Source organism: Chinchilla lanigera, unplaced genomic scaffold (genome assembly GCF_000276665.1).
Source record: "Chinchilla lanigera isolate Chin_1 unplaced genomic scaffold, ChiLan1.0 scaffold00016, whole genome shotgun sequence".
Classification (NCBI taxonomy): Eukaryota; Metazoa; Chordata; class Mammalia; order Rodentia; family Chinchillidae; genus Chinchilla; species Chinchilla lanigera.
The window spans coordinates 26949456-26976442 of NW_004955417.1; the positions used below are offsets into that span (position 1 = coordinate 26949456).

The 26987-nt window shown below is 47.5% G+C and overlaps 1 protein-coding gene across 3 annotated transcripts in view; it reads right to left on the reverse strand.

The window, feature by feature from the left end:
* Positions 1–230: 230 nt before the first annotated feature.
* Rrm2b (ribonucleotide reductase M2 B (TP53 inducible)) overlaps positions 231–26987 on the reverse strand; it is a 27291-nt gene continuing 534 nt past the window's right edge. Inside the window, exons 2-10 of one of the 3 annotated variants that reach the window (XM_005381935.2) lie at positions 26925–26987; positions 22371–22526; positions 15923–16039; positions 14393–14526; positions 13422–13516; positions 12531–12664; positions 7865–7969; positions 6514–6627; positions 231–3812 (exon numbers count right to left, since the gene is read on the reverse strand). In XM_005381935.2, the coding sequence (XP_005381992.1) occupies positions 3660–3812; positions 6514–6627; positions 7865–7969; positions 12531–12664; positions 13422–13516; positions 14393–14526; positions 15923–16039; positions 22371–22526; positions 26925–26972 (1056 nt within the window). In that variant the 5' untranslated portion in view covers positions 26973–26987 and the 3' untranslated portion in view covers positions 231–3659. Of the gene's footprint in view, positions 3813–6513; positions 6628–7864; positions 7970–12530; positions 12665–13421; positions 13517–14392; positions 14527–15922; positions 16040–22370; positions 22527–23314; positions 23419–26924 lie in introns of those variants that run through there. The other 2 variants (XM_005381936.2, XM_005381937.2) reach the window with 2 other exon arrangements.

The following is a 26987-nucleotide window of genomic DNA, read 5'->3' on the forward strand; positions in this document are numbered from 1 at the left end:
GCGGGCGCAGGAGACACCCAGCCCGTGGCGCGAGGAGCCGCCGCCGTGCGCATGCGCGCACCGCGGCCCGCCAGGGTCACGTTTGCGATTGCGCACACAGCCGGGCTGTTCCCCCGGGAGGCTGAGACAGGAACATAATCTGAGCGCCTAAATCTAAGAAAAGATAGCAAGAACCTAAGAAAGGAACGATGGAGGGGAGGAGAAAGGGCGAGACAGAGAGACTGAGTCTCTTCAAAAAAACACAAAGTGGTGTGTCTGTCAGTTTATTTCAACCCACTAAACCAACACGTAACAACTCACAACTTTCTCTAAAAAAATATGAATTGGGTACATGCAGAATTGGTTTATGTATTTTAGCAAAAAAAATAATTTAAGTATACCACATCTATCAAAGCTTTCTATATACACAACAGACATTAAATAATCTTGCTTAATAACCAGACATTTGGAAAAATCAAAGCCATTCTGTAAAACAGAATTAAACACATAAGGTAAGAATACTGTGAATTTACTTAACTGTACAAAAGAATAACGCTAGTCTTCCAGTTTTATATACTTCCTGTACAAGGAATCACACCCAGGGCCTTCTGCTTGTGAGACAAGCGCTCATCCCTGAGCTCCATCATAAGACCCTTTTTATGTTCTGAGACAGGGTCTCACTGAGTTGCCCAGGATTACTCCAAATTTGCAACCCTCCTGCCTCAGCCTTCAGAATAACTAGAATTATAGGCACATCCACCCTGTTCATATACTTTGGAGAATGAAGCCCCAGACTGAAAGGATTAAATCCTTTCTCAAGTCCTCAAGGACACTGGCTCACCCTCGCGAAGGGGCAGAGCATTAGAGGGGAGGATGAGAAAGACAGAGCTACTGAGTCAGCCACCAGGCCACAGGCTCCGCTCCCTGGAGGGACCTGCTGTCCCGCAGCCATCAGCAGCTCTGTCATCACTGAGAACCTTCCACAACAGCTAGCCCTTGAGCCAGTCAAGATGCGGCAAATCCTTGTGATGTTAACACAGCTAAACATAAAATGAAAAATTCCGCAAGTTAAATTATTTTTTAAATACACATCTATATTTTTAGCAATCATTTTTTTCCGTACACAAATGAAAAATAAAGTGATCAAAGAAACAGAATAATCTGGATATTCCAAAATGAGACAACTGAAAAAACTTTCACTCAGCAAAACATGGCTGGGTCAACTTACACGGTAAGAATAACTGCTAGTTGCCATGTCTAACTGGACAGCAGAACACTGGGTCGTCCACACTGCCTTCCCGGCTCCTTCTGGGCTGTGCTCTTCATGTTGCAATAAAGCCTTTGAAATACGTGCTGTCTGTCACAGAACTACAAGGTTCTACATTCCTAAATAATGCACTTGACTGCCACAGCAATGATTTAAATATTTATGTGGTATAAAAAGAAAGTTATAAACATACACTTAATTTTTTCTTTACCTGTAAGATATATTAAAAAGAGATTTTATAACTTCTTGCTACTTTAAGATCTAAAACTCAAAGTACCAAACATAAGAAATAAAAGTGCAACATGGAGGCACAATACTGAATAAAATAAACCCGTGTGTTAAAAACCCAGTGCTTCAGTATTAAGACGTCTCCCTCCAGTACAGTTATGTTTATTGCTACTATAAATAAGCTTTACCTTAAGGCATCTGTTGTTACCTCTGAGAAAGACGGGCTCAAACCAAGGGAAGAGGCTCTATTAGCCTTCAGGTCTTCCCTTCCGACGTCACGGAGGTCGGTTCAAGGACTGTTTTTGCATGGCAGTAGGTAGTATCTTTAAACATACTACCTGACTACGGTTCAAATGTTTCCCTAGGATATTCTGAGACGCTAATTAAAGTATCATACACATTAATTCTGTGATAACTTGGATTAACAGGGGAAATGGGCAAAATCAAATGAAAATGGATGGCAAAAACTAAAGAGATGTGACAAACTCTAAAAAAAATCAATTATACCACAGGGGCAGTACCTGAAACCTTGGCCAAGTCATTTCATTTGTGTAAGCTGCACTAACAATACATAGATGACCTGCTCCCTTCACATTTGAGAACTCCCAGTCTGGATAAATCAGGAAGCTGCAGCAGCACAAAGGCTTGCCAGGCAAGCGCAAGGTCCCGAGTTGGATTCCCAGTACAAAACAAAACAAAACAAAAAAATCAGATAAAGTAGGAAGCTGGAGGATGAGTGGAACGAACTTACCCAGAGAGAAAATCTCTAGATTTTAGCCCCGAATTGTGTAAAATACAGCTTGCTGCGGCCAGGAACCCTGACTGATGGGGCTGCGGCCCCCTCTGGCCCTTCCTAGGGTGAAGAGGGCAGGCGGCCGGACTCCTGCTCCGGCCGCAGCTCGGCCCGCGCACACGAGATGGACATCTGCGCCACCACAGGGTGCTTTCTCGGACAGCAAAAGGCAAACAGCGGGCCTCAGTGCCTCCCTCGGCGCCGCGCAAACTGGAAATGGCTCCATAGTCCTCACCCCGCGTTCCCGGTCTCAGTCCACCTCCTGTACAGATAAACAGCCTCAGGCCAGCTTCTTGCCGTCTACGTTCCGAGGCGCACAGCAGCACGAGATGTTGCGATCCTTGTGTGCGTCTGGAAGATGCCAAAGGAGCGAGGAGTTCCTGTCCTGCAGTCAGGCTCTGAGGCCCCAGCTGTGCATTCTCAGGAGGGTGGACCGTACGAGGTGCTCACACTCACCGGGCCACCATGCCCCTTTTCTCTCACAGAAAATCCAGAGGGACTGAGAGCTCGGAGAAGATCCGTGGGAAATGCTAACGTAGCCAGTTCATGCTGGGCTAAGCATTCCAGGGCAAACTCTGCCAAGAGTTTCCTTTGCATTCGGAAAGGAGCGCAATCACCTTGCTCAGAGTCCACTACCATGAAGACCCCTGGATTCCATTCCTTAAATATCCCTCCCAAAGCAACAAGAGTGCAACTTCCTTTCGACGTACTGAGGATTCAAAGATGTCATTCTCACACTGACGAGAACTGCGATCCGTCTAAGGAGATCCTCGTATTCTTCCCCCAGATAGGAAGGGGTCTCGCTAATTCTATCAGTAATGAGTAGCAGGAGGAGTCGAGGTGGCGGCGGTCCCGGCAAAGCACTTACTTTTGCACATTAATCCCCTATCACTCCATGAACGTAGGGCTCAGCGCTCAACCCATCTCAAAGGTAGGTACAGTGACGTTTACGCACATGAACTGACTTGTCAGGAGTTACACAAAGGAGGAAGGCCAGAACCTCCAACTCCTATCTGACCTTTCAACCCCATGGTCTTAATTACTGCCATCCCACATTCTAGGGCCAAAAAAAAAAAGTGTTTAGGTCACACCCTTGTACAGGAAAATTAGAGTATATTTGTGTAAATCCATCTTGATTATTAGAATTTGCTTGTAGAAGGCCGGGGATACAGCTCAGCAGCACAAGCACCTGCCTGGCAGGTGCAAGGTCCTGAGTTCAATTCCCAGTACCAAAGAAAACAAAACAAAACAAAAAAAGAATTTGGTTGTAGATTTCCTTTCTCGATCAAACTTCCATTCCCTTGAAGGAAATATTTCAAGTTTTTTTTTAAGCAGAGAAAAATAGACTGTTGTTTACCAATGACAGGTTTATAAGGTTTCCAAAGGCAAAATTTAAAAATCTGCATCCAAAGTGAAGACATTATCTGTGGTTTCTGCCATAACTGCAAAACGCTGATACTCTGAAACTCGTTTCTCAAAGAAATTTGTTTTCCCTTCTAAAGAAATGTTTTCCATAAAATCGAAGGGATTTTCTGCCTGAAAAACCTGAAAAAGAAAAGAAACATTAAGATATTCTGAAGAAGTCAAATTATATTTCCTAAGAAGGGCAAAAATGAAAAAAAAGATGAAGAAATACACACACACGCGTGCACACACACACACACGTCTCCCAGTGCCTACCCCATCACACACGGTCACCTCATCCCCCAAGGTCCTGGGGCACCTGAGACGACCCCGTCAGCACTCAAACGAAGTTTCAGATGGCTGAGGTCACCCACCAACTTTCCTGAGAAACTACGTGACCAGCTCTGCTATTTTAAGAAAGAGTGCAGAAAGAAAAAGATTCTTTCAGGAAATGGAACCTCGAATACCCAAAGACAGTCAAGAGCTCCAGTGCCTACAGGAGCTGTGGGCGTCTTTCACGGCTTACTACCAAGTGTCATCGGTAGGTGACAAATTGCCAACAATGCCCACGGCCCTGAGTAGGTGTCTCAGGGCATGAGAGAATAATCAGCGTACTGACAGCGGGACACCACGCTCAGGAAGATGAACGAACGCCAGCCGAGTACTCAACACGGCCAACAGCAAGAGGGGCCCGAACAACACGCACAGCCAGGGACAGCTTGGCGGAGTGGCGGGCAATCTCGGGGACACGGCTCGCCAAAGGCGGGCTCTGCACGCGCAAGGAGCCCACAGGAACAAGCTGTAGGACAGCTGGATGCATTCCACCCACTGTGTGGAAGGGGCGAGGGGCCGAGCGGACGCAGACGTATCTTCAGGGAAGACACACGGAGGCCAGCAAGCATGTGGAGAGAGGCTCAGGCCACCCTCCGCCAGGGACCGCCACGGCCCACACATGGGGCCGCTGCACTGCCGAGCCGGGACTCCTGTCAGGGAGTCGAGCAAGGTCGAACCCACACAACCACGGTGACTAACTGTGGAGCCCCCACAGGTGCAGCAAGGCCGCCCCTCCCTGTAGTGTGCGCTCCAGCAACATGAAAACGTGCCACACAGCTTAGACACCAGTGTGCGCAGCGGCACTGCTCAGCAGACAGAAGGACCAAGGACAGAAGCAGTTCACCTACTATAAACTGAGGAGAGCACATGAAACTTAACGCACCCGTACCACGAACGCTACCCGGCCACACAAAGGGAAGGGCGGCTCAGACATCTGCACGGCGAATAACCCATGAGCACATTCAAGTGAGGACAGGGCAGAGCCACGGAAAGCCGTGTACTAACAATCCCTCGTGAGCCAGGTGTGACTGAGGCCCATAACCCTGTCACTCAGGAGGCAGAGGCGGGAAGATTGCAAGTTTAAGGCCAGCCTGGACTGCATAGCAAGACCTTGTCTCAAAAACCAAAAACACTAAAACCTGGAATATACAGAATAGGTAAACCTAGAAAGGCAGACATGAAAGATGGCCTAACTCAGCAGGGCGGGGTGGAGGGAAAAAGGGAAGCAGTTGGCGGCTGTTAGGGACAGAAACTCCACTGGGTGATAGGGATGCTCTGGAATAGACTGCTGTACAGGCTGCACAACGCTGCACGTACTAAAGTTTTAACTGGGTGAAATGCACACTAGGTACTTAGGATCTTTTTGTTTTTGAGACAGGGTCCTGAGTAGCACAGGCTGGCCTTGAAATCAGTGATCCTCCTGCCTCAGCCTCCTGAGTGTGGGATTACAGGCCTGCGCCTCCTTGCCCGGCAAGTCCTGCATTTCTAACCCCATAGTGGAGCAGAGTAAATTCCCACAACTGATGACTGATGCACTTCTCTGAGCCTGCAGGGACCCTTCAGCATGCCTTCGCTGCGGGTCAGGAGTGATGGGGATCCGGGTCACAGCCCCGGGCACCCTGTGCGGCTTCGTTTTACCTCTTCTCACTAGGTGAGGTTGGGCCCGACAAGTGCTCACAGCCAGAACCAGCGGTACGGGACAAACCCTGGAACCCGGTGTGGATCCAGCCACTCTGTGTCCCGGGAACCCGAGCTCCTTCGGAAACTGAGGCACACTACCCCTGACCCACAAACTAGCAGAACAAGGACAACCGAGTTCAAAGAGCTGAGTGAGGGCCGGGGTGCAGCTCAGGAACAAGCCGCTCAGGAAGGACCCTGGAGGCCCTATACTTGATGGCCAGCTCTGTGGAGGGCAAGAGAGAGAGGGTCAAACCACAACAGTTCATGTCTTCTTTTCATTTTGTTTGGTTTGTTTTTTTATTTGTTTTTTGAAACAGGGCCTCCCTATGTGTATGTAGCTCAGGCTAGCCTTGACTTGCTATAGAGCCCTTAGCCTTAAACTTGAAGTAATTCTCCTGCCTCAGCCTCCTGAGTGCTGGGATCACAGGGGGCTGCTATCAGCCCAGCAGTTAATGTCTTTCTAATAACTATGCCCTGTTTAAAAGTTTTCACCGCCTAAATTACATTAGAAGAGCATGGGAATTTACATAAAGGTAGACATATGTGTCTGAAATCCAGTTCTTTGAAAACATCCTATAAAACGTATACCTGTAATTGTTCCTCTCACTAAGAGCTTGAGTTCTAACATTCACCAGTTCTCCTATTTCTGTTGAGTTTTAAGTTTTAAAGGATTTTGCAAAAACCACTTTTTCATACAAAACAAGTCTCTGTCGTGGACATTTTAGAAGTACAATTGTTGATCACAGATGATTTCAGCAAAATACATTTCAGGGACCTTCTCTGACTGCACCATCTTAAGTGGCAGCAACCCGATTTCAGACCCCCTTACCTTTGCGAACCCAAGCTCCACAAGTAATCTGTCCGCCACGAACTCGATATACTGCTTCATCAGAGCACAGTTCATCCCGATGAGACCGACCGGCAGGGCTTCCGTCAAAAACTCCTGCGGTGCACACAGAAGCAAACAGAGCACAAGGAGCAATGAGTAACCGGCAACTCTAAGGACGGAACAGGTTTTGGTTTTACTAAGATCCTATGCAGTCACCTTATTTCACCCTCTCAGACAGCAAAAATCAACACAGACCACCAAACTACTGGATGTGCAGAAGCAGCACATGGAGGGCAGGTACTCCTACGCCCTCAAAGGACAGAGCACCCCGAAATACCTGGAAAAAGATTCACCGGAGGTAACGGTCACAGTGGTAGCACATGGGAGGGAGGCACTCAACAAAGAATGTGACTAGAACAGAAACGGCTTAGGTTGGGGATGAAGCTGAACTCCAACCATATGAAAGATCGTGGTAAAGTATTCACAGAAACAAATACAAACACACTAACCACTCGGCATTAAGTGCCCAAAATGATCCAAATGAGGAACCAAAGCGCAAACTGCCTTTCCCCTCCCAACACGAAATCACGCCTACGCAGTGCTAAAGTGAAGCAGGTTTTACATTAGACTAGAGTAACAGCAGACCCCAGGTGAAGCATCTCGCTTCCCCAGTCAGAACTCTTTCGGTGCCCTGAAGTGACTCCTCCCTGACTCATCTGGCATGCGCATCTGCCCAGAGGCCTGCTAGGTACGCAGAACTCAAAGAAAGAAACCATCAGTGCCCCCAGCTACTCATCCGGAAATATGAAGCTATAATAAGCAAAACTCTCCTTACAGGCCAAAATCTGACAGAAAAAATCAAAAGGGTTAGAAAAACTGCACTGAAACAGATTTTACTTACATAGAAAACTTTATAACAAAGACTGACTTTAAAACCAAATTAGACACTGACATAAAAACTGCAATACATCAAGGATCAGTACTGCCAAACCGACTACGCAAACTTGCTGATATTTGTTTTGACTTTTAAAGTAACAATTTCACAAGTCAAATATAATACCACCATATAGCTGGGCGTGTGGTGCACACCTGTAATCCCACCTCTCAGGGAGCTGAGGCAGAAGGATCGCCGAGACTTGGAGGCCAGGCTGGGCTACATTGTGAGACCACATCTCAAAAAGACAAAAAATAAAAAATAAAAATAAAAATAAAGCTACAGCCAAGGGCAGCAGCCCAGCGACTTGGGAGGCAGAGGCAGGCAGGTCGCTTGAGCCTGTCTGAGGGCAGCCTGGGCAATACGGTGAGACCATCATGAGAGAGATGTGCGAAGTACACAGACTCCCCTCCTTACCTGCTCGATTCTGACGGCGTCCACAATGATCTCCCTGACCCTGTCCGAAGAAGGCTTATTCACTAAGTACTGAAACATCAGGCAGGCAAAGTCACAGTGAAGTCCCTGCAACAGAGGACAAGGCCGTGGTCAGAGCGCTTCCTCAGCTGTCTGCACACGGTGGCACCACGCTCTGAAGACGCAGATGCTGGGGGTGCACGCGGAGCGCCAAGAGGTTCTTGAGCCTTCGGGTCTCTTAAACGCCAGCTCAGCGACTTGCAATTCAGAACTGTCGGCGCCAGCACATCACAGCGAATCAGCAACAAACAATCAATTTACACACAAATCTGGAACCAAAAGCATTTTGGGAAGGAAAACAAACCATAATAGCCAAAATGAAATTCACTCATTTTTAAATGTCAAACAAATCAAGGAATGCTTCAAAAACAGTAAGCAGTATTTAAAGAACAGATGCAACTCACTCAGAGGTTTTGCAAAGCACAGTAATATTAAGTAAGAACAGCTCGAGATGGGCATAGCGGTACATGTCTGTAATCACAGCTACTTGAGAGGCACAGGCAGGAGGCTCAAAATTTCGAGCCTAGTCTGGGCAAGAGAGTGAGACCCTTTCTGAAAAAATCTTTTTTTTGAGGCAGGGTCTCTCTATGTAGGTAGATTGGCCTCAACCACACTACGTAGTCCCAGCTGATCTCAAACTTGTGATCTTCCTGCCCCAGCCAACGAAGTGCTGGAATTACACTTATGTGCCACCACGCCTGGTTCAAAATAAATGTGAAAAAAGGGCTGGGGATGGAGCCCAGTGGTAGAACACGCACCTACCTTGCGTGAGGCTCTGGGTTCAACCCCTACATCACACCAGTGTATGCGTGCACACCCACTCACACAGACACACCTCAGAAGACAAACGAATTCCAGGCAATGCCAATGGAAATGAAGAAAGGGGATCCACCTGAAGCAGCGAGCAGCAGAGACAACGTGCACACAACTCTGCCGGCAAGAAAACCACGTGTGAACACCCTGTGATAAGACGACTGTGGAGATACAACAAATACCAAACATCTCAAAGAACCAGAGAAGAGACCAAGGAGATTCAGCCTACATCCAGGACTCCAAAACACAGAACAGACGGTGCACAGCTGATTACCAAAAGAACCTGAGACAATTTTCACAAATTCAAAAGAAACAAGAAAAAGAGGCCACAGATAGGAAGATGATGGAATTCCCAGCCAAGCCACCATCCAGAGGCCGACACCAAGGAAAATCAGTCAGCATTTCACAGTAACAGGAAACAACGGAGCAATCAAGGAGGGGAATTCTAAAGGGGTACAGGTCGGGGCTGCTTCGGGTTTTCTGAGTGAACAGGAACCCCCGGGGTTCAAAGATGAGACCAGCGAATCCAAGACTGACTTCCAGGGTCATTTACCTCCTTCAACTGTCATTCACAGGAGAAATTAGTTTTAAAAACCTACCTCTCGGGGCTGGGGATTTAGCTCAGCGGCAAAAGCGCCTGCCTGGCAAGCGCAAGGTCGTGAGTTCGGTTCCCGGTACCGGAGAAAAAAACAAAAAAAAAAAAAAAAAAACCTACCTCTGAACAACTGATCTGAGCGATATTACTAGTATGTTATTTTTTCTGCAGATTTGGTCATGGGGACAAATACTTCAAATGACCCCAAGCAGAGGTCAAACGAGCTACGCAAAGACATCAGAGAAAGTGCCGACTGCACCGCACAGCGGCCGCCCGAAGGCGGCCCCACTGGGGCCGGCTCTGGTAAATGAGCAGAATTCATTCTGGGGTTTAAAGCAATTCCAGTCAAAATCCCCACAGGATTGGATTTAATTTAAAAAATAATCTGGAAGAACAAATGGGCAGGACCTTGTAAGAATGCTTTCAAATGGAATGTTCTGACATTTATTCTACCAATAATTAAAACATATACAACTATAACAATTAAGACTTTATTACGACATGAAATCTCACACATAATCAACAAGGCAAGAAAAACAGCCAGGAAATGGATTTTAGCACAGTAAAACCTTAATATATAATAAAGAAAAAGCCATGTCAGTGGAGGAAGGATGGATTACTTAATAATGAAAACTAGAAAACTTTTCTAAGATTGTTGAAACTAAAATTAAGTTAAAACTAGGCACGGTGGCACACACCTGCAATCCCAACATTTAGGAGGCTGAGGCAGGAAGACTGCCGCAAGTTCAAGTAAGTTCAAGGCCAGTCTGAACTACACAGCAACATCCTATCTCAAAAAATAAAAATAAATAAGTGAAATCAAGTTAAATTCTAACTTTTTCTATTAATTCTACACTTAAAAACTGAACAAATTCCAACTGTATTAGGGAGCTAAATGTTAAAAAGCCTAGAAGAAAATGTTTGTCATCATTTAAATTCTATACAGAAGTAGATCACACAAAATATAAGCTATTGTACATTAATAAAATTAAAAAGCAAGCCAGGCATGGCAGTGCATGCCTGTCACCTCTCCCTCATCCAGGAAGCTGAAGCAGGAGAATCACCACAAATTTGAGGCCAGCCTAGTGATCAAGGTCAGCCCTGAACTACATAGTGAGACAGTCTCAAACAAAAAAAAAATGGAGGCCAAACTGGGAAAATATTTTTAAAAAATAACAAAATTCATATTTTATGTTATATTTATTCAACAAATATAGTAAATAAGTATAACAAATTCACGAAATAAATATTCACTGAAAGAGTCTCATTAGTCACTGGACTTGTGAATATACCAGTAAGGAAAGCAGGGATGAGCCCTTCCTATCTATCTCCCCACCGCCTAACAAAGCCCTGGTAAGGGTTACAGCTGAGGAAACTGAGGCACACAGACGTCAGGCTCACTTGCAAGGCCATCAGAAGTAAGTGGCAGGGCCAAGATCAGTGTGGCCTGCAGATAAATGGGGCCAGATACCACCAGCCAGCTAAGAGCAGGAGGACAAGCAAGACCAGGTCTCCAGGCAGGAACCAGAGCCCCCCAGGGGCAGGCCTGCACCCCCTGGGCCCCAGGACGGGATGCCGGGAGCCTGCTGGGGCCCTTGCAGCACCTCTGAGCCGCTTCTGTGAAGGGGGTTAGCCGGGGAAGTGTGAAGGCCAGCCTGAGCTAAGGGAGCAAAGCATGGTGACGCCAGGCATCTGGACAGCGGCAACATGAGGCAGCTCCCACAATTCCCCCAGATGCCTGGAGAGCAGGGCCGCAGCTCTCACCAAGACGGTGAGAACAGGAGGATGAGTGCTACAGAGAGAGCTGAATCTGGCTTCTGAACCGCAGGTTCGAGGCCCCCCCAGAGCCTCTGGGAAACAAAGCCTAACTGGCTACACAGTCTGGAGAGCAGGCAAGAGGGCTGGAAGAATCCCCACACTGGTCTCCGCAGTGGTTTCACCAGTCTGCACTCCCACCAGCCATGCAGAAGGGCTCCTTTCTCCCCACAGCGCCCCCAGCATTTGTTATGGGTTGGTTTCCTGATGACAGCCATTCTTTCTGGGGTGAGATGGAGTCTCAGTGTTGTTGTAATTTGCATCTCTCCGATGACCAGTGATGTTGAACTTTTATTTTACATATTTATTTGCCGTTTTTTACTCCTTCACCTGAGAAGTGTGTATTCATCTCAGATGCCCATTTTCTTTGAATTAGAGGATCTGTTTTGTTTTGTTTTTTTTTTTTAGTTCTTTATCCGTTCTGAGGAGCAACTGGCTAAATTTTTTTCCCAATCTATGCGTTGTCTTTTCACTTTGTTGGTGGTTTCTTTTGCCATGCAATAGCTTTTCAATAAGATGAGATCCCACTTGTTGATTCTTTGTAGTGTGAACTGGTGCAACCGCTGTGGAAATCAGTGTGGAGATTCCCAAAAAACTAGGACTAGAGGTTCCCATTTGACCCAGCTATTTCCCTTCTTGGTATCTTCCCCAAAGAATTAAAAGCATCACACCACAGCAATATATGCTCACCCACGTTTATAATGGCAGTTTGTAAAAGCTAAATCTTACAAGCAACCCAAACGCACAGCAAGCGATGCATGGATAAAGAAGATGTGGGGGTTTATATATAATGGTGTACTACTGTGCCATAAAGAAGGATAACTTTGAGACATTAACTGCTAGATGGATGGACCTTGAGACCTTACTCAAGTGAAATAAGTGAGACACACACGTAAATATCCCATTATCTCACTGGTGTGAGAAACTGAAAGTATAAATAGGGACCAAACTGTACAAGAGATATGATGAGATGGGAAGAAATTGCTCAAAAGAAAAAGGGAACTAGGGGGGAGGAAGGGGGAAAGGAAGGGAAAAGGGAAAAAATGAGGAAAGAAGGAAAAATGGAAACAAAGCTTTGTAAATACGGAGGGGAAGAGTTACAAGGAGGGGAGGAGAACGAGAGGGAAGAAAACACAAGGCATACAATAAATAAATACAGAAGTTAGAAAGAAGGCCGCCCATAAACAGACGAGCTCTGGGGCACTCCAAGCACTCAGGCGGGAGCCACCACTCGGTCATGCAGAGCGGCCAGAGGACAGTCACGAGGACACAGGACGGGGGAGGGCCTGGCCACCTCCCTGCGTTCACAAGTCCGGGCAGGAGAACAGGCGAACACAGGTGACCCCAAACCCACCCCAAGCCCAGGCAGCGCAGCACCGGCCTCACCTCGTCCCTGCTGATGAGCTCGTTGGAGAAGGTGAGGCCCGGCATGAGGCCTCTCTTCTTCAGCCAGAAGATGGCCGCGAAGGCCCCCGAGAAGAACACACCCTCCACAGCCGCGAAGGCCACCACTCTCTCCCCTGCGAGACAAAACGTGTCACCTGCAGAAGGCACGGGACCTCAGACATTTGCACCTTTACAGACCCAGACGCTTCGGGGGCACTCCCACGGCTACTTCACCGGAAATGAACAAGTCAGCGTCGGCCAAGTGCCTCAGGGAGGGAAATTTTCCACCTCTACCACCAGAACAGAAAGGTCTGTCCGCTCCGGATCCCACCACAGACATAGGGACGGCCCTCCACACTCATCCTTAAGATGTGACTGACTTTAAATCTCTAAGATACACATTCTTGTTTGTTTTTATTTTTATATTTTTTTTTTTTTCAGTCTTGCTATATAGTAGTCCAGGCTGGCCCTAAACTCACTATGTAGGCCAGGCTGGCCTCAAACTTGAGGTGATCCTCCTGCCTCAGCCTCCCGAGTGCTGGGATAACAGGCATGCACCAGCAGGTCCACATGTTCTAAAATAAACATTCTTAAAAGTACAAATTGCTGGACTGCTATAAAACTCTTATCAGCGTCTCCGTGACTGTGTTCATTTATGTTACAGTATGCACTGCTATCTTAACTTCCCAAATTCTGAACAGAGTAAATGGAGCTGGGCAGAATCCCAGCACTCGGGCAAGGCCAGCCTGGGCTACACAGAGAGACCTTGTCTCATTATCATAATAACAGAATAAATAATGGCTTTCTTACTACTGGTTTCTAATTAATAGTTGAAAATAACTTTAGATCCCCTGAGGCAAATTTGATTAGGGATAAATTAGAGCAACAAACCGAAAGTGGACTTTCTGTCTGCTATCCACCGCAGGGCCCAGTCTGCTTTTTTCTTAACATATGGCATTGTTTCAATTGCATTAAATAAAAATTCCCTGTAAAAACAAAAGAATTCATGAAAAAGTCATTCATTTGCTTTTTTTTAGTTTAAGACAAGGTCTCACCACACAGTTGAGGCTGTCCTTGAACTCATTATGTAGTCCAGGCTAGCCTCGAACTTGTGGTGATCCTCCTGCCTCAACCTCTGGAGTGCTGGGGTTACAGGCATGCACTCCCACTCAGCTCATTTGCTTTTGTTAATGGACAAAATTTAATTTAAATAATTTAATCAAAGACAATAATTGTGCTGGGGGTGGTGGCATATGCCTGTGATCCCAGCACTTGAGAAGATGAGGCAGGAGGATCACCACAAGTTCAAGGCCAGCCTGGGCTACATAGTGAGTTCACGGCTGGCCTGAACGGCATGGTGAGACCTTATCTCAAAAACAAACAACAAAAAAAAAAATGTTAAACTCAAATTAATGGTTTGGAGCCAGACTGACAAATCAACTACAGGAAGATACTCAATTTCTAAACAGAATGTGTTAAGGAACAGGCTTTTAATATACTGTACAGTATCTACAGATTAACTAGTTTATGCAAGTTTTCTTTCACCCAACATATATATTACTTGGGAGATGGGATGGGACTTGAACCCAGGCTCTCTGAATGACTTTCCAGACCTAGGTAAGGTCTCACTAAATGCCCATCTTGGCCTTGAACTTGCAAGACTCCTGCCTCAGCTTCCTGAGCTTAGGGATTAAAGGTGTGAACCACCATGCCCAGCTACTCAACACATTCCTGGGCAACAGGAAACATTATACTCCAACTTCCACGTTTGGATAATCTCCCCCTAACGTTCAGTTAGGGGGTCAGCTCTGCTCGCAATACAAGCAGGGGGAGGAGGCTGTGCCGCGGAACCCGCACAGTACTTTTGCTCAGGGTCTCTGACGTAGGCGTCTATGAGCAAGCTGTACATCTCCGAGTGAACGTTCTCGATGAGGATCTGGAAGCCGTAGAAGCAGCGGGCCTCAGGGACCTGCACCTCCTGGCTGAAGCGTTCCACCTGAGGAGAGAGGGAGACAGTCCAGGGCACGGCTCTGCAGACCCCTGGACCAACGCCACCAACCCTCATCTCAGTGTCAGAACTAGCACCGAACACGGCCCGTCACGTGGCAAATGGGCCAGGCAGACCTCGTGGATTATTGTAAGCAGGACCTCCCGCAGCACTGTTTGGCCAACCAACCCTCCCCAGCACATGAGCTGAGTGGCATATCCTGAGTGAATTATCTGTGTGTGGAAACACTGCCACAGAGTCAAATAAATATTTTTTTTGGTCTTTTTGAGACAAGGTCTCACTATGCAGTTCAGGCTGGCCTTGAGCTCACTTTGTAGCCCAAGCTGGGCTCGAACTTGCAACGATCCTCCTGCCTCAGCCTCCCGAGTGCTGGGATTACAGGTGTGCGCCACCACACCTGGCAGAGCCAAATAAATCTTATTTTTCATTTTTTTTGAGACAAGGTCTCCCTATGTAGTACAGGCTAGCCTCAAACTCACAATGATCCTCCTGCCTCACCAAATTTTAGACATCCACTAAAAATGATTTTGCTGTGTAGATTCTTTCTGACAGTGGACAGACCTGTTAAAGACTCCTCTAGCCCACAGTGGACCATATCTCTGTCCTCTCTAGTCAGAAATTACGCCTCCTGACCAGCCAGAACACAAGTCTGCACTTACTTACTCAGTGGAACTGGAGACTGAACTCAGGGCTTTTACACTGAGCTACATCCCCAGCCCTTTGTAAAAATGTTTAGTTTTGCAACAGGGACTCACTAAGTCACTAAGTTGCCCGGGCTAAGCTTTAACTTGAGGTCCTCCTGTCTCAGCCTCACATAGTGACTGGATTACAGGTACTGGCCACTATTCCCAGAACTGGAGACCAAGCTCAGGGCCTCAACCCTATTGCTACTGAGCTACACCCCCAGCTCAATAAGGTTTTTACATGGGAAGCTGGAACCCAGAACAGAGCTCTGGATGGTAAGGGGCATATTCTCTACAAGTTTATTGTCTGAGGATAAAAATCCCAAATGCTGTGTATGGTGGTGCATACCATGCACTCAGGAAGGAGACTGAGGCAGGAGGGCCGCCACAAGTTCAAGGCCAGCCTGGGCTACACGGTGAGAGCCTGTCTCCAAACACACATACTCACACCCAGTCACAAGTTTATGGGCTGCATGTAGGTTTGATGCAATTCACACTTGATTTTATGGTATTCTGCTGGTCAAATGACATAAATCTGTCCTTACCTCTGATGCTTCATCAGAAAACTGCTTTCCAGAAGTAGAAGCTTCACTCTGTCTATTATTTAGAAGCTTTCCTCAGGCTCAATCAAATGATCTTACTGACATTATCATAATTTAACTGCTAAATGGAACTCCAGTACAATGTAACAAAAATCTTACCAAGTTTTCATTCACAATGCCATCACTGGCTGCAAAAAAGGCTAAGATGTGAGAAATAAAATACTTCTCGTCTGGTTTCAGCTTGTTCCAGTGAGGCAGATCCTTTGATAGGTCAACCTGGAACAAAAAGATTTTCAAAAATGTTAACTAAGAGTTGGTGTTTAGAAAACTAACTTACACCCCAAAGCTAAGGAGCAATATTCCATTAGGAGTAAACAGTATAAGGGAAAACATATTAATGTCACAAAAAGACAAAACAGCCAGCTAGTGGCCCAGGCATGCCTATAATCCCAGCCCTCAGCCCTCTGAGGCTGAGGCAGGGGATCGCAGATCGCTAGTTCAAGGTCTACCTGGACAACACGGAAGGTTGGAGGCCAGCCTGAACTATACAGTGAGAACCCTTCTCAAAACAACCTACCCCAAAACCACACGCATGTAAAAAGAAACAAAAATAAAACAAAAACATCATGTTAAAAAGAGTTACATTTGGGGCATTTGTTAAATGAGATTATAGCTATCTGAGCACAGGAGAGAAAATGCGTTACTACTGTATGAGATGACAAGTACACTCACTTGTTTATACGACAGCAATGATCTCACCACATGCACTGCACATGTTTACATTTATACACACATAAACACACACCCACGATGTACATACCTATGTGTGTACACGGGTTCTTTTGTTTTTGCCATCCTGGGGACTGAACCCAGGGCCTCACACATGCTAAGTGTCTTAGTTACTTTTCTCTCATTGCTGAGACAAAATACCCGCACCAAAGTTAAAGGGGGAAGTTTATTTAGCTCACAGCTGTAGAGGTTTCAGTCCATCATCGGCTGGCTCCAAAGCAGGGTGGTATCGCAGAGAACAGTTCATCACAAGGCAGCAAGCGACAAGCAGTCACTCTTTCCCTGGCATCTTCTCCAGGTCCCCTCCCTCTAGAGCGGGTAGCACTCATACCCAGGGAGGGGGAGCCTCAATCCTAGCTTCGCAGTGTGAGTCAGTCCCAGCATCACATCCTTGACCCCAGAAGCACACACCCTAGATCCAGCCACCTCTGAACATCCCCACCCAGGGCCGCATGAGGCCTTGGGGGGACACTGAGACGTGAGCTGGAACACGAGGCAAGCACCATACCACTGAGCTACTACCCCACATCTATTTATTTTATTTTATTTTGAGACAGGGTATTACCAAGTTGCCCAAACTGGCCTTGAATTTGTGATCTTCCTGCCTAACCCTCCTAGGTAGCTGGGATGACAGGCATGTGCCACCATGCCTGACTATACGTGAATATTCTAACACTACATTGTATACCTTAAGTATACCCAATAACACTTACTTAAAAGAAAATTATGAGGGGTTGGGGATTTAGCTCAGCAGCACAGCGCCTGCCTGGCAAGCACAAGGTCATGAGTTCGATTCCCAGTACCAGAAAAAAAAAGAAAATTATGAAAGAATCTGACTTTCTGGCTCATGGAGAAGCTGGCCAGCACATACTTTAGACATATTATAATTAAATTATCTACTGCCATTGAAGCAAATCAAGATGGGACAGAGGGGGAAGAGAAGACTAGTCCAGAAGACAGGTAAATAAACCATGTAACATATTTCAGTAGCCCCTGCCGCAGCCCTTGATACGGCGCTCTATTTACTCGGGAGCGAGACAGGCAACTAAGCACCTGTCCACCAACTGCAGCCACGACTTAGGAACCCACTTTCCCCAAGAGGAATGGCAGGCAGGCAGGCACCCGCGTTGGGAAGTGCTTCACAGGGAGGACTTGCTCTGGTAACCTGCAACGTCAAACCTGTCGTCGGACGTACCGCGCTGGTCGGCGCTGCTGGCCCTGGCGGCTTACCAAACGCCCACGGACAGGTGGCTTAAAGCACAGCGGTCTCCCTTGACGTCGCTGTCACACAGTCCACAGAGCAGCGACGGCCCGTGGCTTCGTGGGGAGGGGCCGCCCCGGGTGTCCTCTCTCCGCCTCAGGGCGCTGCCTCTACCCGCACAGCCCACTGGACAGGCCGTGTGGGGCTGGAGCTCGCCACGGGACGGGGGGGGCAGGACCTTCCGTCGGGCGTGGGGGGTCTCCCGAGTGCCAGCGTCCTCCCCGTAAGACTCGAGCTCCCCTCTCAGTCACGGAGTTCTCTTCCACAGCTCCTCTTCGCAGTGTGCGAACGCCTGCTGCACACTCAGGGAGGCCCGACACAGACCTCGGCGTCGGGACGAGGGCGAGCGCGCACCTGTCTCGGACACGTAAAATGCCTCAGCTGAGAAGCAAGAGCTGCAGTCCGTGCTGAGCGGAAGCGCACCTTCTGTAGCACACTCCCGAGAGTAAACTTGAAAACTGATGTTTGTTCTTAAGATTTAAACTTCCCTCTCGGAACACTCAGCTTCAAAATATCTCATCAATTTTATTTATACTGCAGCAGAAAGTGCGCATGTGCTGCGGGTATACTTCAGTTTGTTCGTTTCCCAGGTAATAGTTTGGGTTACAGCTGCTGTTACTTTTATTTCTTAGAAAGAGCTGGTCACTGGGATGCACATCATATAAACCAATCCCCAAAGTGACAAGCCGTTCTGCCTCTGTACTTCCCGCTTGTTTATCCCATATAAGCCCTAGACCACCAGAGACAGGAGCCTGATATTCTGGGAATGATCCCGATCGGTATCTATCAGTGTAAATAAATCTGCCTCCGAACCCTGGGTATCGCTTCGGTGCTTCTGCTTGCCGTTTGCAAAACTGATGTGCCATACTCCCTTCCAGAAACATAACTCTTCCTCCCTAGCTTTACCTCCTATGAGCACATTCTCAATTCTGCCATCTACATATTGACTCTAAACCAACTGCTTCTGTTTGGGTCTCTTTTTCTTTCTTTTTTTTTGTCAAAGCCAAATAGATTTTATTTCAACCAAGAATATAAAATAACTAATCTAACTTATTTTAGTTTAACAAAGTGAGAAACACTGGCCACGCTGAGGCCTGGCGCTTCGAACACTCATTGCAGAACACGCAAAGCTACAGCCATAGCGGCAGTCACACAAGAAGGAATGCGTGCAGCAATGACTTTGCCTTATATTTGCGACTATTCTTGCTGTTTGGATCTTTTTTTAAAATTATTTTTTGGGGTTTTTTGGGGTTTTTTTGAGACAGGTTCTTGTTGTATATTCTAGGCTGGCCTTGAATTTGAGGCAATCCTCCTGCCTCAGCCTCCCTGGTACTGGCACCAGCACACCTAGCTTATTCGAAGGTGCAGAGGTGGTGAAACCTTAGCGGGGGGAGGCCAGAGGATGAAGGGTATTTCCCATCCTTCCCTCTTCTTCTATAAGCTGTTTTTCTCTGACATTCTGTCACAGCACTGGAAACCTAACACACTAGCTGATTATCAAAACTGCCCGGGAAGAGTTTTAAAAAAAATTCCCATCTCTAAGCATTTGTCTTCTGAATCAGGGTTTACTATATGGAAATTATGTTCAACCACTGATTAAATACAGGAGTCTTGGCTAGGTGTGGTAGAGCTTGTCTCAGCTACTTGGGAGGCTGAGGCAGGAGGACAGCAAGTTCAAGCCCAGCCTTGAACTCAGCAAGACCCTGTCTCAAAATAAAGACAGGGATAAGGATGTAGGTGTTCAAATACTTGCCTAGCATCATAAGGCCCTGGGTTCAATCCCCAGCACCACAAAAAAAAAAAAAAAAAAAAAAAAAGGTGGAAAGTTGATAACATGGTAATTTACATAACTTGTCTAAATGTAAAACAAGTGAGCTAAAAAGTGTTTGACTTCCCCTTTTAAAACATGTACCTGAAACTTCCTATAAAATATGTGTCAACTTGCACATTTTAGTTTATAAAAATTAGTATTTCTTAGTTGGAAAAGGACATGTACTAGAACTGTGAAAAGTAAAAGCCATTTCCAGATGAATTTCAAGAAACCCAAGTATCCCAGGGACCTTTCCACACGACAAATGAAAAGCCACCTGTGTGGCCCCTGGTCCCCTGGACCGTGTCTTACAAAACACCCTGAAAACCACAGACAGTTAGGGACACTCAGGTGTGGCAGGCAGACATGTTTGTTTTGGTTTGCTTTTTTTTTAACTCTGGGTGTCAACTGCAACACAGCAAAGGTGGCCAGTGTGACAGAGGTGACTACGACAGTAAGACTGGTGCCCGTACGATTTCTAGGTTAAATCTGCGTGCCCCACGCTTTGTGTAAAATAATGCAGTCGTTCACGTGTTTACTCAGCGCTTTCTCAGTGCCAATTACCACTTGAAACATCTCAGTAGAGCCCAACGGCGTTGGCACACACCTGTAATCCCCACACTCAAGAGGCTGAGTCAGGAGGATTGCTGCACGTTTGAGGCCAGCTTGGGCTACACAGTGAGTTCAAGGCCAGCCTGCACTATAAAGCAAGACCCTCACTCAGAAAACCAAAAAACAAAGAAATAGAAAATCTCAATAATCTTAATGACCCTATGGTCTGGCACTCTTAGCCCAGCTGACCAAGGAGGACACAGAAGGTTAAGGCCCCATCGAGTTCCACAGCCGGGGAGCCACAGAGCAGGCTTGTGTGCAGGCAGGCCCGTGCAGCCCGTGCTCCCTCAGTGTGTTCACACCCACAGAAGCCATGCCTCGAGAAACGGGGGTGTACACACCGGGACACAGAGACGCGTCTCTCCTCACACACTCACAGCGCAGCGCTGTGCGCGCATCCCGAACTCTGCTCAGCGGGCAGGACAGGAACCGACCGTGTCCCAGGAAACCCTCGGCCTTACCTACAGGCAGGGATCAGAAATGGACTCACCTCCTAAGTGGGAAATGTCACCCTAACAGAAAGGGTTCCACCGCTGTCCCTCAGGCCACTGCTGGCAAACTATGACACGCGTGCCAGAGCAGGCTGTTTTGTATCACTGAATACTCTAAAAGGTTCGCCATCACGCCTGAGGGTTTGGTTCTGGGTCCAGGGCTGAGCCCAGGCCCTGTGCAGAGCGTGGCAGGTGCCTCACTTTAGAGCTACGCCCCAAGCCCCGCATCCGGCAGCCACAGCGCAGGACGCTGTGAACCTGGCCTGGAGCACCGTGGATGACCAAGCTCTGCACGTGACATGCCCTTCACATAGTCCCACAGCGCCTGGCCCCCTGCAGCAGGGACAGCAGGGCTCCCACAGCCCCTCACTGCTCGACTACATGTAGCTGCAGCTTCGGTCACTCTGCTGACCTTAAGTAACACAGCAACCGAAAGTCTGCTTAAAAATAGAAAAATTAGTCAGTCAGGTGTGGTGGTCCACACCTCCCATCCCAGCACTCTGGGAGGCTGAGGCAGGAGGAGGATTACAAGTTCAAACCTGGCCTGGGCAATTTAGTGACTTTGCAAGACTCTGTCTCAAAATAAAATATAGCGAGGGATGTAGCTCAGCACAAAGGCCCTAGGTTCAATCCCTAGTATCAACTGCCCCAAACCTAAAAAATCTGAATCAGCGCTAGGTACAGTGGCACATGCCTCTAATCTCAGCATTCTGGGAGGCTGAAGCAGGGGACTGCAAGTTCCAAGCCCACCCTAGACAATTTATTGACTTAGTGACATCCTACCTCAAAAAATTTTTTGAGACAACATCTTGCTATGTAGCCCAGGCTAGCTTCCAACACACAGTAATCCTCCTGCCTCAGCATAAGTATCAAAACAAAACAAAAAAATGTTTTAAAAGGCCAGCAATCAAGCTGGGTGAGGTGGTGCATGTCTGTAATCCCAGCACTTAGGACAGTGAGGCAAGAAGACTGCTGGGAGGTCGAGGCCAGCCTGGGCTACACAGTGAGTTCAAGGCCCCAAACTATGTAAAGGGACCCTGTCTCCATAAAAAAAGGCCAGGGAGGGGCTGGGGATCGAGCTCAGCGGCACAGCACCTGCCTGGCAAGCGCAAGGTCGTGAGTTCCATTCCCGGTACTGGAAAAAAACTAAAAAGAAAAGGCCAGGGATAGCCACATCCAATGCAGCTCTCAAAGGTGGGGAGGGGCAGAGCATGGAGAAATAAAGATAAGAGACAATACACCGAAAGCTCAGGTGCGGTGGAGCCCTGTCTCCCAATGGGAGGATTCTATCTATACACTTGGCAGGTTGACACCTGTTTGCCTGGGGGGCTCTGTGCTCTCCGCTCTTTCACTTCAGCAATCAGTAGCCGGCGGCTCCGGAAAGGATGAAGGTCAGTGTGCTCTAGGTTCACTCCCCAGTACTTAAGAAAAAAAAAGTAAAAGTCTGGCAAGATGAGATGATTTTTTGCAGCAAGAAACTTGTTTCTAGACAGCAGTTTACTCTACGAGATTGGCGAACGCTGTCTTTCGTCTCAGAACTCCAAACTGTTTCCTAACGGATCTTACTCAGTGTCTCCAGGCTAAAGTTTCCCGGTACCTCCCGGCACAGGGAGTGAGTGCTGTCCTAGAGAACGTGTCGCCTACCTCCTCTGCCGTCCAGAAGGACGCCTGCGCCTGCTTGTACATCTTCCAGATATCAGGGTACTGGATGGGGAAGATGACGAACCGGCGGGAGCTCTTTCTGAGGAGCGGCTCTTCGTTAGAATTCACCGCATTTTCGGTGTTGTCTTGAGAAAATCTCTGAAAAGCAAAGCAGACAGTCTACTTACGAAGTCAACTCCACTTCCTTCGCTCCTCCTTTCCTGATCCCTGCAGTGGGGGAAGTCAGGGTCAGGACCGGTCTGGATGCAGTGGCTCCACCTTGCAGCCTCGTCTCCCACTGGCCAGTAGCATATGGCTCATCGCATGACTGCAGGAAGGTGCTTAACTTCACTGGGCTGCAGTTCCTGCAGCTGAAGAATAACACCCACCTACACTGGGGAGCTGAGGGAGGAGGGTGCTGCGAGTTCGAGGCCAGCCTGGGCTACCCAGCAAATTCAAGGCCAGCCTGGACTACACAGCAAGACCCTGTCTTAAAAAACTGAAAAAAAGGGCTGCGGATTTAGCTCAGCGCAGAGTCTGATGCGTGAAAAACACTCAAAAATTACCAGTTTTTGCTACTTGGGGATAAGTATTGGATCCCCAAATGTCACATGGACACACCTCTAAGTCTATGGAGAACAGTCCCCTCCGTACCACTCTGACACAGAACGCTGGCAGGAGCAGATCACTGACATAAACTATGTTTTTATTTTAACCGTTCAGTTAGGATTTTTTTTTTTTTTTTTTTTTTTTTTTGGTCTTTTAGAGACAGGGTCTCGTGCAGTTCAGGCTGGCCTTGAGCTCACTTTGTAGCCCAGGATGGTCTCAAACTCACAAAGATCCTCCTGCCTCGGCCTCCTGAGTGCTGGGATTACAGGCACGGCACCACGCCTGGCCAAACTTTCAGTTAGGATTAAACTGACAGTTCCTTACAACAACATATCTACCTTCAATCATCTGTACTTTCCATATACCAATCTGGGGCCGGGGATATGGCTCAGCGGCACAAGTGCCTGCCTGGCAAGCAAAAGGTTCTGAGTTCAATTCCTGGTACAAAAAAAAAAAAAAATAAGCATATACCAATCTGTTCTTCCTATGTACAATTTCAGATTGTTCTGCCCAGTACAAAACTCTGTCCACTTCGAAAAGCACACTAGTATTCATGGCCTCAGCCACATCTTTTAATCTGAAGCTCACTATCTGTAAATGAGAAATAATGCTTACCATGCTTATTTCAAAGAGCTGGCAAAGGATCAGAAGAGCTAATACAAACGGAAGTACTTTGCACACTCTCAAGTGCTGTACTTTTTTTGTTTTTTGAGACAGGGTCTCAAAAAATGTACTTCAGGCTGGCCTTGAACTTGCAGCAATCCTCCTGCCTCAGCCTCCCAAGTGCTGGGATTACAGGCATGCCCTACCATGCCCAGCAAGGGCTTTACATTTTTTAAATAATGATATTATTGAGTCCTGAGATGTTTTACATTGGCCTTTTAAAAGCTGTTCCTATATCCAAAGAATTATCATAGCAGTTAGTTATTCAATCAACACAGTCTCTAACCACCTAGAGGAACTCATGGAATAATTATGCACAGCTGGAGAAGCTTAACAAGCACCAAATACAACTGAGGCTGACGGAGAAGGCCGAGTCCACATCCCACAGATTTTCTAACCTGTCTTGGCCCACAGTGCTTTTTTTTTTTTTTTTTTGAGACAGGATCTCACTATGTAGCCCAGGCTGGCCTCAAACTCAGTGATCCTCCTGCCTCAGCCTGAGTGCTGAAATTACAGGTGTGCACCACCACACCTGGCTGCTCCTCCTCTAACTCCCCTAGAGGATGCAGTATCATCACTTTGCAGCACTCTGATGCTTTCTGTTATAAACTTTATCATAAGGGGTAGGTGTGTATCTAGGACTAGAAAGCTCCTCTGTTCTCCATTTGCCGTGTGGTCCTGAAACCTGGCAGAGCGAAGTGGGCACCAGCACCAGCACCCTCAGGCTGAATGACTCTTCCACATGCAGATCCAGAGCCGCTCGGGTCAGTACCCAGGAAACTGCTGAAGGCTGGGCCGTTACATCAGAAGAAGTGACGCCTGTAGCTGGCCGTGATGGCACATGCCTATAGTCCCCGCACTGGGGAGGCAGAGGCAACAGAATTGCCACGACTTCAGGACCAACACAGGGACTCACTCTCAAACCCCAGTCCCCAAAAGAAAGTCACACTGGTATGTACATTTTTCCTGTTTCATCTTGGTAAAATGTGGACTGAAAGAAGCAGCTAGTTGGGCATGGTAGTGCACACCTCTGGTCCCAGGACTCCGGGAGGCTGAGGCAGGAAGATCCTAAATTCAAGCCCAACCTAAGCAATGCAGTGACTCTGCAAGACCCTGTTTCAAAGTAAACAAATAAAAAAGGTCTAGAGATGTAGCTCTGGGCAAAGGTCCTGGACTAAACCCCCAGTGACAAAAGGCAGCAGCTAGGTCAGGGGGGCGCTGCGACAATGTGAAGAAAGGGGTTTAATCAGCAGACACCGTGGCGCTGGGCTTCAGGGAGCACAGTGCTGATTTCGCTGTGAATATTTTACTATAACTTTAGGAAGTGCAGGCAGGGCTTTCCACGTTTCCCTGTGGACCTGTGCTAAGAACTCGTATTTTAGAACTGGTTTTTACTAACTCACTTCTGTTGAGGTTTCAGAGGCTCTCAATTTCAGCTTTCATAGAAAGTTTCTTTTCATATTCATATTTTATAAAGTATTTAGTTAAATTACAGTACAATTAGTATTCACAGAACTGCAATTAAAGAAAACTGGTCCTGGGGTATAACACAACCATGGAAAACGTAAGTATCCAGGTGGCTCAAGCGGCTGAGTCAGGAGGATCTCTAGCTCCAGGTCAGCCTGGGCTATACAGTGGTAGCCTGTATGGAAGTATACGAGTGTACAAAATAGCAGTCTGAGTGCGGGGTTGGCCATTTTTTGGTGGGAATTAAGACCTGCATACGTAAAATCCACAGAGCACTTTAGAAGACTCAAACCCCATTCAAACATGGCCACAGCCCCCTTAGGCAATGCTGCTTACTGTAAAATCACCGGATTTTAAACACCTGAAGTACTTGTTACACATGCAGACGCAGACTTCTAGGTGGCCAGGAATTTAGTTTTTACAAACTACTAGAGGTGATGGTGATGCAGGTGGCTCATGCTACACTTACATCTAGACACTCCTTGGATCTCAATGTTTGAACTAAAATGCTCGACAGAATTCATTCTAGATCTGAAAATTTTGTGTATCTTTGTGTACAGAACATTGAGATAGCTGTAATTAAAAGGTCAACCTTCAGGGCTAAGCCTGAAGCCCTCAGCAAGACAGGAAAGTTAATTTTTCCCATGCGTGAGAAAATGGGTACTAAATGTATTTGTTTCAAGAGAAAGAAAACGCTGTCCAGCTTGGTGGTGCAAGCCTGTAATCCCTACACTTGGGAGGCTGAGGCAAGAGGATCCCCTAGAGTTTGAGGCCAGCCTGGGCTACACAGTGAGCTCAAGGCCAGCCTGCACGGCAAACTAAGACTGTCTTCAAAAAAATAAAAAGCTTGAGAGACATTTGTTGTTAATTAGTTACTAAATGGATATAAAAGCCGGCAGTGGTGGTTCATGCCTGTTATCTCAGCACGTACGGGCTGAGGCGGGAGGACTGCTGTGAGTTCAAGGCCAACCTGGACTACATAGGGAGACCCTGTCTTGAAAAAAAAAAAAGTTTTTAAAAATTAAAAAAAGTGGGTATAAAATTTTAAACACCGGATTTACAGCCTTCTAAAGGAATACAAGGCTAAGCATGAAGAGCAGGGAGCTGAAACTTTTATGCACACAAATCCAAGACAACACACATAGAAACAGATTGAAGTACAAAAAGTACTACTCTTATACCAAAGAGTATTGCTCTTATACCAAGTTCAGACACATCTGCAAAACAACAGGGCATGAAAATTAACAGAGCAACAATTTAAACTTCATTCAACCCTACAATCGAATAGGATCCTGTGTAATTAGCGTTACTGCGTACTTCTAAACCCAGCAGCCGAGAGAAGATAGGCTCACTTGGGTCTATTAACCACCTACAACTTTCAGGGCACTTTGCATAGAGCACTTTAATTCTCTGCGAGAGAAGTATCACTTCCACCGTTTAAATGAGGAAACCCACTCTGCAAAGATTCAGTCGGGGGGCTTCGTCCTCGCCAAGCTGCTCCCCCAACCTAATGTTCTCGCCGTGGTGTGTCCCCCACACACCCAGGCGCCGCACGCGTCTCTGCAGCTGAGCCGCCCAGGCCTCCCTGCCTCAGCCTCCGCGGCCTGGGGAGCAAGAAGAGGACGGGGGCGGCGCAGACGAGGGCCCGCAGCGCAGCGGACACCGCTCTCCGCTCCCTCGCCGGGTCCCCTGCGCCTCCTCCCCCGGTGCGCCCCCACGAGCTCGCTGAGCCGGGCTCCGAAAGGCAGCTCCCCGCCGCACCGCGACCCGAGGCCGGAGTGACCGCGGAGCGGGGGACGCGGCGACGGCGATGCTCACCTCGTCCTGCCCGGGCAAGCCCGCTTCCGGCCCCGCCGGGTCGCCCATCGCGCAGACTCCGCG